General features: G+C 42.3%; 1 protein-coding gene across 1 annotated transcript; it reads left to right on the top strand.

Moving 5' to 3' along the window:
* Positions 1 to 5,339: 5,339 nt before the first annotated feature.
* On the top strand, positions 5,340 to 6,743 carry LOC310965679 (G-protein coupled receptor 61-like; the record flags this gene model as incomplete). The annotated part of the gene is made up of 1 exon (XM_083939406.1): positions 5,340 to 6,743. One exon carries the CDS (start codon positions 5,340 to 5,342, stop codon positions 6,741 to 6,743), a length of 1,404 nt encoding a protein of 467 aa, XP_083795532.1.
* Between the last annotated feature and the right edge of the window lie 5,166 nt (positions 6,744 to 11,909).

Here is an 11,909-nt window from a genome sequence, read left to right on the forward strand (position 1 = left end):
TAATAGGCTCCCACTCAAGCAGTTTCCCCTGTGATATTACTGTGATTGCAACAGGACTACATTTAAACTTACGCACTGACCCGAGCCGCAATGTTCTCCCGCACCGTCTCTCTCTCTTTTGCCGCTGCAGCGGTGTAAACCTGCTCAAACTCACCGTATGAGCGCATTAATATTTCCAATTCCAGTTGTAGCGTAGCCCTTCGCTTCCCCGTTGCCATGGTGACTCGTCGAATCAGGGCTCCATTGATGCTGTCTTTTTTTACTTGTGGTGCACGCGCTTAACTCCAGGTCAAACTACTCTGAGTTGATCAACCTAACGCAAATCAACTGTTCTGGAACCGAAAACTCAGAGTTTCAACTCAGAGTTCAGGGTTAAAACTCAGAGTTTTTTTAACCTGCTTTGTGAAACGGACCCCTGAAGAACTCAGCTGGGTCCTATAAATCGCAGCACTAATGAGAATCAACTGGTCCACGATGGAGCTGCTAAGCTGGTCACTGAATGCGATTGTCAGAGACGGGACCTCTCTGGACGGGTACATCCTGGATGGATGGGAAAGAAAATACATGGCAGGCAACAAGACGGGACTGTTGCTCACTCATGATGGACTAATATGGACACTATGTCTGTGTGTCTGTATAAAGCTGGACTGCAGCTCTGATTACAGCCTGCTGTTGAAACATGTTGGACACGAGAAAAATAGTACGATGAAGATTAGTGTTCAGTGGGTAACAGGGGCGGAACTAGATAAGCTTTTGCATCTCTCGCTTTCCCTTTTGGTCATGTGAATTGTAAACCAAGATACTGTGTGATGATGACTTATCTAACTGACATGCCCGAAATAAACAAATAAATAAATAAAAATATGCACAACCAAGCGATATTGTTATTGTTACTATTGTTATATTGTTTTAAGATTTAACAGTAATCACTGTTGTAAGTCTATTTGTGTGAATAAAGTAATGAAATGAAAAAAAAAGAATCACTAAAACTATGCTTTTTTCATTGGTTGTTATGTTAAATCTTACCTGGATACAATAGTGCTATTTTCTGATTGACCATTGTGAGGCCCCCGTCTTTTTTTTGATTGGCTTGTAAGTGGCAGCTTGATTGAGCTGCAGAGAAGACGCGCTTGATTCCTGCTGGTTCCATAGTGAGAGCAAAGCTACTGCGCTGCAGCTTATTATAAAATGTTTTCCTGCATGAGAAATACAATGTTTGGCGGGAATGTGTGTTAAAAAAGACAGAAATGCGTGCCTGTCACGCTCAGTTCATGACGCAGTAGTAGTAGTAGTAGCAGTAGATGTAGCAGCAGTAGTAGTAGTAGATGTAGCAGTAGTAGTAGTAGTAGTAGCAGTCGATGTAGCAGTAGTAGTAGCAGTAGTAGTAGTAGATGTAGCAACAGTAGCAGCAGTAGTAGTAGTAGTAGTAGTAGTAGTAGTAGTAGATGTAGCAGTAGTAGTAGTACGAGCAGATGTAGCAGTAGTAGTAGTAGTAGAAGTAGTAGTAGTAGTAGTAGTAGTAGTAGATGTAGCAGTAGTAGTAGTAGTAGTAGTAGTAGTAGATGTAGCAGTAGTAGTAGTAGTAGTAGTAGTAGTAGTAGCAGATGTAGCAGTAGTAGTAGTAGTAGTAGAAGTAGTAGTAGAAGTAGTAGTAGTAGTAGTAGTAGTAGTAGTAGTAGTAGCAGTAGATGTAGCAGTAGTAGTAGATGTAGCAGTAGTAGTAGTAGTAGTAGTAGTAGCAGTAGATGTAGTAGCAGTAGTAGTAGTAGTAGTAGTAGCAGTAGTAGTAGTAGTAGTAGTAGTAGTAGTAGTAGAAGTAGTAGATGTAGCAGTAGTAGTAGTAGTAGTAGTAGTAGTAGAAGTAGTAGATGTAGCAGCAGTAGTAGTAGTAGTAGTAGAAGTAGTAGATGTACCAGCAGTAGTAGTAGTAGTAGTAGTAGTAGTAGATGTAGCAGTAGTAGTAGTACGAGCAGATGTAGCAGTAGTAGTAGTAGTAGTAGTAGTAGTAGAAGTAGTAGTAGTAGCAGTAGCAGTAGTAGTAGTAGTAGTAGTAGTAGAAGTAGTAGATGTAGCAGCAGTAGTAGTAGTAGTAGTAGTAGTAGTAGTAGTAGTAGTAGTAGTAGTAGAAGTAGTAGATGTACCAGCAGCAGTAGTAGTAGTAGTAGTAGTAGTAGTAGTAGTAGATGTAGCAGTAGCAGCAGTAGTAGCCACAGGATGTGATAGCATTTGTGAGACTTAGTTATCATCAATAATACTCTCTTGCCTCGAAAATCCAAAGGTTGTATCGTAAAAACCTATTTTACTGTGAACGATATGAGGCTTTACTTAAGATGCTGACTTCAATGTTTACATCAGCCTGATACAATATAAAGTCCAAGCAAAAATACAAAAATACAAAGGACCAATCAGAGATCCATTGGAAATGTCAAATTAGATTCATCCTTCCTTTTTTTTCAAAGCGAATGCTCAGTCATTAGGTCACTGTCTAAAATCACCTGTTGCCGCCCTGGTTTCCATGGTGACAGGTAGACAGCAACTTATGTAGACGGGTCGGAAAGTTAATTTAATGGAGATTACACCTCTCAGACAACATCTTTTAATAAAAAAAAAAGTGAATCCAATGTCCAATGATCATCACCAGAGAGAAAAGACACGCTGAACACGTTCATTTTGATGTTTGTGGGGTCAAATATGTGAGAAGCAGAACAGGTTAAAAACCTGGATGTCTGCTGTGATCTGGACAATTTCTGGTCTCAGTTTGTATTGCAGCAAACTTGTTGGCACTCCTGTCGCTTGGAGGCTCATAGGGTCAAATGTGTACTCGTCTGTAATTGTGTGAGATAGACCAAGTTGTTTTCTGCAAGTTGCAAATCCCCTGACCCATTTAAACTCTTTATCAGGTTTCTGCATTCAAGTATGGCGAATTGGTGTGGCCCCAAAGAGGGGGGGTTTGAGCTTGATCCACGACAATTTCCTATTGTATGTGGAATTTTGGTGCTGTTTTTTTGCCATTTTTTTGTGAAAACGGCTTGGCAAAGCACGTCATTCCCAATTATTCCGCATGTTTTGGTGTATGTTTTGCGCATGTTTTGGCAACGTCAGACTTGAATCGAATCAAAGTTTTAGGCGGAAGAAGGAGAATAAGCAGAATAAGCCTGAGCAATAATAGACTGTGTGCTTTTTAAAGACAACAGAATTAGAGTCGTTTTCGAGAATATCGGACAATGAGGGATATTTTCATTAATCTTTAATACCTAACTGATAAACATCAGCTCACAATGCTAATAACTACAGCGGCAGCATAACATTTCCCTACCATCATATTCAGCTCCTTATTTTAGAAGGTTTAAAAATAGACAATATAGTGAGGACACTAGGACCCTGTGACGAAAGCAGCTTTGGTCCTGTTTCTCGCTGCCTCCTGCTCCATCTCTGCAGTGTGAGTGTGAGTGGACGGGGAAAGCAGAGAGTGAGCTGGGGTCTTTGCATGCATTTACATCAGCATCGTTTCAGAAAAACCTCTGCTGCCACAGTCATCCAGGGGGGTTGGAAGCACGAGGAAGATAGAGGGATGGGGAGAGTAACAGGCTCGTAGTGGTGGTGGTAGTGGTAGAGGGAAGTACCTCAACAGCATTCACAAGGTGCAGTGACTGATGTCTACTGTGTACCTCAGCAGTGGGAGCTTCACCAGGTTTTCATCCTCAGAGACCAAAAGCAGACAGCTACATCAGGAAATACTCTGATTCAGGTACATGATGCTCTCTCTTTCTCTCTCTCTGTTTCTTCCCATCACGCTCCCTGATTCCCACATTTTCTCGCCTGCTCTCACCCTCTTCTCTCATATCTGCTGATTATATACTGCTGAGTGAACGACATCAAATTCAGTTGTGATGTGATATATAGAACGTGGGTCTGCTTTATACAGTGGGTGTTAGGCTTTAATGATTAATATATAAATGAGTAGGCGGTAAGACATGACTGAACCAGGCAGGAGGGTTAAACAGAATTCGGAGTACCCCTATGTGGGATTTAGAGACGTTGCTCTCTAAGGGCAATTATTCAGAGGTGATGAGGGAGGTTAGAGATAATTTTTTAGCCTTATTTGTACTGTTATCTCTGCAGACTGGAGGCAGATCCCAGGCTTTTGTTACTGTGGCATAGAGCATTCATAGCAGTAAGCAACTGGATTTCCTTGATCTGACACATACTTATAGCAGCAGACACCCGTGTATGTGTGTCTGTAATAGCTAGGCATAGTTAATATGCAGACAGCCTCTGCAACCTATGAATACCCCCAAGTTTTACATTCACTCATATTAAGTGGTCAAGGCTTCTTTAGTGGCAGACATGCTATTGTAGTACATGTACACAAACAAAATCATTGAATATCTGACCTACATACTGGGGTGCACATTGGCAAGGCCTTCCAGTAATGTGTGATTGTGTTGTTACTTACCCAGTTTAGACCCTGGGTATGCATATTCAACAAGAGCTCACACAGCAGGTGTAGATGTGATTGAAAAGGGCTGCCACCTATTTGTCGAAAGGACTAGTTTTGGGGAATTATCGTGCATTTGTGCATTGACAGGATGTGCGCTTGAAAAGTGTTCATCACCTGTAGTTTCTCGGCAAAGGAGCAGACTGGACTTATCTTTGACCCTTTTTTTAAACCTTAATAGTAATAAAAATTAAAATAAGGTGGTCCAAAATCCTTAATTCTTTTTTTCTAGAGGATCTGTATGATGTTTGGGGCATCATGTTTCAAGTGACTCAACTCTTTTGCAGGATGATCAATGATTTTGCAAATCATTTCACCTTTTCAGTTTTCTCAGCATGTTGTTCAAAAGGTGCCAGATGTCCCTGGCTTGAATAATACATGCTTAAATTGAGTTAATTGGTTTTGGATTACCTTATCAGAAAAATCGCCTTAACAGAGATTTGTGAAGCTAAGGAGGATTTGATAAAGCTTGATCCAAATTTATTAATCTTAGATGGTAGCTAGGGAAAAAGTGAAACTCTAAAAATTTGCATAAAACCCAGAAATGCAAAAAAAAAGTGTCACTCAATATAGGAATACATATGCAAACTCACCTATTTTCATCCGTCTTTCTCTTTTGTTTTTAGGGTGGGTCGTCACTAACAGCAGACATGAAGACTTTCTAAATGGACAGGAATCATACAATCTGAACTTCCTGACAATCACAGCATCATACTCCGCACTACAAGGCAGCTTTTGACCTCATTTTCAAGTTGCTGTTTTTGGGCCGTACTTCCTGGCTTTGAAGGATGGGTGATGGGCCTGTGACTGCTCCTGCCTGCCTGCTTCATCCCACCCTTCAATGGAGCCGATGTGGAACTCCTCCCACCCACCTCCACAGCTTATGTCCAACATGTCTGCCTCCTATCTGCCTGAGGGCTGGGCTCTGTCTCAGTCGCTAGCTCTGCTGGCCATGCTGCTCATGGATCTGCTGGCTGTGGTGGGCAATGTGGCTGTCATGGCAGTCATTGCTAAGGCGCCACAGCTCCACAAGTTTGCCTTCGTCTTCCACCTGTGCCTGGTGGACCTGCTGGCAGCCCTGGTGCTGATGCCCCTGGGCATGCTCTCAAGCCGAGCCGTCTTCGGGGAGGCCCTGTGCCGGAGCTACCTCTTCCTCAGTGTGTGCCTGGTTAGCGCTGCCATCCTCTCTATCTCTGTCATCAATGTGGAGCGTTATTACTACATCATGCACCCGATGCGCTATGAAGTGAAGATGACTGTTGGCCTGGTAGCGTCAGTGCTGGTGGGGATATGGGTCAAAGCCCTGGCCATGTCTGCTCTGCCACTGCTCGCTTGGTTTCTGCAAGGTGGAAGAACTCCTCTAATGGAGAGTAGTGGAGTGGGGGGAGGAGGAGGTGGAGCTGTCCCTTCTCCACCTGCTCAGGGTCACAGGCGCTGCTCACTACATTGGACGGGGGGAGGGTCAAATCGCCTAGCCTTCATGGCCCTGTTTACTCTGGTGTATTTCCTGTGTCCCCTACTGGTCATTCTTGTTGTGTACTGCAATATGTTCAAAGTGGCTCGGGTAGCAGCCATGCACCATGGGCCTCTGCCTACCTGGATGGACACGCCTCGTCGCCAGCGGTCAGAGTCACTCAGCAGCCGTTCCACTATGGTTACCAGCTCTGGGATGGGGACTGGGACAGACAGAGCCACTCCACAGCGTCCCTTTGGGGGAGGAAAGGCGGCAGCGGTGTTGGCAGCAGTAGGTGGGCAATTCCTTTGTTGCTGGCTGCCCTATTTTACTTTCCACCTGTATTCAGCACTGGCTGCCAGCCCTCCAGCCACACTAGCCTCTCTGGAGGAGGTGGTTACTTGGATTGGCTACTTCTGCTTCACCTCCAATCCCTTCTTCTATGGCTGTCTCAACAGACAGATCCGGGAGGAGTTGGGCAAACATCTGCCTTGTCTGTTTCGTCGAGCAGGGGTTGAGATGGAGGACAGACTGCCCAGCCGTGAAGGATCCATCGAGGAGAATTTCCTTCAGTTTCTTCAGGGCACCGGCTGCAACTTGGATCCTCAAAACTCTCACAGCATCTCCAGCCCTAAAGGGGAGGCCTGCTGTCCCGTGTCTCAGTCCCAACCATCGGAGCCAGCACAGCCCTTACCGATAGATTTCCGTATCCCTGGACAAATTGCGGAGGAGACTTCAGAATTGATTGAGACTGAACAGGTGAAAAACAACCATATATATACAGACAATTAATAAAATTAATTAAATGAAATGTCTGAAAATAAGACTCATTGTGGTCATTCAGATGTAAACTGTTTCAGGAGTTATTTTAGTGAAAACATGCTTTCTCTGTTGTTACTGAAAACTGTCCAACAGGTAGCTCAGTTCATTTAAATGACTTTAAATTGTATCTTTGAATCATTGCACTTTGCTTCATCAGATTTCATCCTTAAAACAGACATGGTGATACAATTAAATGAATAAATAAAAATGGCCTTCCACACCACCACTCAGCTCTGTACAGTAAATTACTTTTATGACTACTATTGGTGTAACTTGTTCAAACATTTATTAAAGATAAAAAAATAACTATATGTTTGAATCTATTAAGGTAACTGACATGTTTTCATAATATCCCCTTTGATCTCAAATTAACACTTATATACAAATAAATACACCGGCTCCCTCCTTCTGCTATTAAACAAATTGCCTTTGGTATTCAGGAATGAAGATCAAACAGTTCCACACACCAACTTATACTGTATTTGTAACTGCCAAATCAAACATTTTTGAGACTCCACTAAGTTGATTATTTTTTAATAAGTAATTTTGAAGAAGACAGCAATAAAATACACAAATAGATGAAGTATTTTGGGGATCCGTTGAGGGAAAAGCACTACTGTCACTTTTGATTGGTAGCTGTGCTTTCATCAATGATAGTACCACTCTTAACCCTTAGGCCAATCTAATTACAATCGATTAAGAGGCGTGCATATTGTGGTATAACTCTCATGGAATTGCTACGAGTTGTTTACAGATAACCCACCTGAATTTTTGTTTTCCTTTCTTTGCTGCTTGTCCAAACACATCTTTTTTTTTCTTTTTTTAAATGTATTGCTTAAAAAGGCGGATCTCAGTTTAGGATGCAGGTCAACTTTATAACTCATCTTAAGGATCACCCAGCTTTCTGCCATGTGATGTATTTATCAGTGTATTTGAATATAGATCTTAAAAATCAGCATTCTCTTGATGCGCTGCATTACGTTCAATTATGATCTATTTCTTACATTTGTTAAATGTACTAAATTGTATGCTATGTTTAGTAAAACTGTATAAGTTTGGGTTGTGTGTTTCACTTAGCATGCCCATTTTTCTTTTTATTAGTGAGTGTAATTATTTGTTATGAATTTCATTATAACAAGGCTGATGTATTTTGATTCGTATGCAGTAATTGCTGCATTAAAACTTTTTTTTTTTTCTTTTTTTCACCTGAGGAGATTTTTTATCCTTTAAGGAGAATACATTTGGATTTAGTTTGCCTACCCCACTCATCAGGGTTTTTACAGTACCTCACATGCAGGAAAGAACATTATTTTACAGTCCTGCGCTGTTCCATGTCAAATATGACTTCTGCACACTTTATTCTAATGTTGCAAGGACACTAAAGCAGGTGTGATTTGCTTGTTTAATAGAAATGAGGGTGCAGACTTTTTGATGATGAGATGATGTGGTATTTTATAGCAAACTGTTAGGAATAAATAAGATCAACTATATGCGAAAATGTTTGATTGAAATGACTTTCTTACATAATGTGGATACAGGGTTTTAAAGATATTTTTTGAGTAATGATGCCAATCAAACATCAAAAGCTTGTTGAGCTTAATATCCTCTTTTCATCACGTCTAAATATCCCAAACTGTGAATGATGGTGAATGTGTTAGGATTTTTTCTTGTTCAGAGATTGTTTTTAAAGCTGTGATAAAAAAAATAAAAGAATGACTTCCACTGTACTGCAATGATATGAACGTGTTTTAGAAATATACACGGCTAAAAACTTGAGTGAGAGATACTGTTGTAATAAAGAGTTTCTATGTTTGTAAAACACATTGGATGCATTCTCATAATTTTACGTTATGGGCCTGCTGCCGTCACACATACAGTAAAGTGATGCTATATCCATGTTGCCTATGTTACTCAACATTTCAGTATGTGTGATATGATATTCCATTGCAAAGGCTGTGTGAATGTGTGTGTGTGTGTGTGTGTGTGTTTGGTGGTGAGGAGATCAAACACTTCTGACCTTAAAGTAACATTTAAACTTCAAAAGACCGAAGCCAGTAGTATGACCTTCATCAGAAAGAAGAGATATAACTGTCCGTACAGATCAGTGGTTCCCAACGTTTTTTGAGCAAACGTCTCCCTGACCTTACCTTGATCCCACTGGCCCAATTCACCCCCTCCACCCCCAACCCCCCATTAAAAAAATGTTTTGGCTACACCCCTGGGCTATATCCATTACCAGCCCTACTCACACTCATGCTACGTTGCTTAAATAAAAAATTAGCCAATTTCTGTGCGGTTTTGTTTTTTTCTGGAATTATAAGAAAAAGTTAGCCTGTTTTATTATTAAGTAGATTTAGCTCACTGTTTGTTGCATCTTCATAATAATCCATTGTCCACAAAGTAAGCCAGACTTTGCAAATAATAAAGCAATATTGTAGGCGCCACCAACCCGCTTTCACTTTGATTGACGTTAAAGGCAAACAGGGTGTTGATTGTATGTAGTACGTCTTGAATACTGATCCCTCAGCAGGGTTGGAAAAGTGATGAGTCTCCAGATTTAATACTTTATGGAGGCACCTTTTGCTTTAATTAGAGCCATCCGACTGTTTGGATCTGTCTCTACCAGCTTTGTGCACCTAGATTGGGAAATATTTCCCCATTCTTCCTGCAGAACTGTTGGAGTTCAGTCAAATTCTGTGGTGAGCAGTGATGGACTACACTGTTCAAGTCTATCCACAGATGTTCTGTAGGATTCAGGTCAGGGCTCTGACTAGACCACTCTAGGACATTCACCTTCCTGTCCTTTAGCCACTGTGTTGTTTTTATGGAGGTGTATTTAGGGTCATTGTCATGCTGGAAGGTTAACCACCTGCCCATTTTCAAGGTTCTAACAGAGGGCTGCAGGTTTTCCTCAAGAATTTGGGTGTACTTGGCAGCATCCATTTTCCCTTCAATCCTGGGTGGTGTGTGTGCAGGGCTGCTGCTAAGCTTTTCGGGGCCCTAAGCATGAATAGTCAGAATGGTATGGGAGAGCCCCGAGAAGCTGTGAAAGAAGAAATTTGCCCGAATTGAGTGATAGGGTACACAATAAAAAAAGTGGGCCTGTTCATAATTAATTAACATATATTTTGTAATAATTATAAGGCCCCCGCCAGGTACTTGGGGCCCTACACGCTCTGGATTCTCTGCGTACTCTGCCTATGGGGAGCAGCTAGCCTGGTGCTGTGTTTGGTTTGCGCCAAACATGGCGCTTGGAGCTCAGCCCAACAAGTTCAGTTTTGGTCTCATCTGACCATATAACCTTTTGCAACATGGCATTAGAATCTTCAATTTGTTTTTTTTAGGAGACTGAACTTTTTTAGAGTAACTTTTTTTCAGAAGAGGCTTCTTTCTTGCCACCCTGCCATACATGTAGAACTTGTGAAATTGATGTCACATGCACATATCGACCAACCTCTTCCATTTAGACTTGTAACTCCTTCAACAAACAACTAACAGAAACAACAACAACAACTCAATTACTTTTTACCAGGTGGAACCACATAGAGCTAGGTTTCGACAATTCATCCCCCTGGAGATCCTACGCACACCTGAGAACATTGGGATTACCATTCTGCCGGTAAGGAGGTGCCGGCGGCGAAGGGAAAGAAAACAAAGGTGCGGACAGCGAGCTGGCCTGCGGGTCAGGCTAAAGGCTAACCTGTACAGACCGGTGATCTTGAGTCTGTTCCTCGCCAACGCCAGGTCGACTACAAACAAGATGGACGAAATCAGAGTGAGGACAGCGCCTTACTGTGTGACCATCATAACGGAGACGTGGCTGAAAAGCAAAACCCAAGACGCTGCCATTGAGCTAGCCGGCTGCTCTGTTTACTGCACAGACTAGACGGGGGACTCAGGAAAGAGCAAAGGTTGAGGACTGTGTGTTTACATCAACAACAGCTGGTGCACAGCCGCAAACATCATAAATACACACTGCTGCCCAGACTTAGAGCTCCTGACGTTAAGATGCAGACCTTTCTCTCTACCAAGGGAATTCACAACAATAACAATTATGACAGCATATGTCCCTCCTCTAGCTAAAGCTAAATTAGCCTTGGAAAAGCTACACAATGTCATCTATAAACAGCTGATAATTGTAGTAGGAGACTTCACCCATACAGATCTCAAACAGGTAATGCCCATGTTTCATAAAAACGTGAATTTCTCAACCGGAGAAAACAAAGTACTAGACCACATTCCCATCGCCACTCTTCGGACAATCAGATCATCTTTCTATCACTCTGATTCCAGCCTACAAACCACTATTCTGCAGAACAGAACAGCAATCATAACAGTAAATATATGGACAGATGAAGCCTTGATAAAACAGACTTGGGCTTGTTTGCACATGAATCAGACCTGGAGGAGTATGAGTTCAGTCCTAGCATACATTCAATTCTGCACTGAAAATGTCCTAACAAAAGGACAATTAAGGTGTTTGCTAACCAGAAGCAATGGATGAACGGCACAGTAAGAGCAGTTCTGCAAGAAAGGGATGCAGCTTCCAGATCTGGTGACAAACAAGCCTATAGTGAGGCAAGGGGGAAACTCCAGAGAGGAATTAAAAATGCAAAGCACAGCTACAAGCAGCGCATTGAAGACCAATTCAATTATGGAGACCCCTGTAGCATGCTGCCCAGTGATGACACTGAAATGCCTGATATCTTTAACAACTTATTTACTCGCTTTGACACCCACAGAACGGAGTCTCCCCCTGCCATCATCCCATCAGCTGGAGAAGCGACGCTGGTGCTACATCCACACTAGCTGAGAACCACTCTGAAGAAGATCAACCCACATAAAGCAGCAGGCCCAGATGGAGTGGCAGGCTGAATGCTGAAGACATCACAGAGGTGTTCACTAACCTATTCAACCTCTCACTGCAACAGGCCTCTGTTCCCACATGTCTCAAATCTTCCACCATCTTTCCAGTGCCGAAAAAGTCCTCTGTGAACAGACAGACCACAACAGGTGAGAACAGACAACCGCACCTCCTTCACACTCATCCTAAACACAGGAACCCCGCAGACTTGTGTGCTGAGCCCGATTCTTTTTTTACATTATTCACCAGTGACTGCAACCCCATCCACAATT

The sequence above is a fragment of the Echiichthys vipera genome (genome assembly GCF_963691815.1).
Source record: "Echiichthys vipera genome assembly, chromosome: X".
Lineage (NCBI taxonomy): Eukaryota > Metazoa > Chordata > Actinopteri > Perciformes > Trachinidae > Echiichthys > Echiichthys vipera.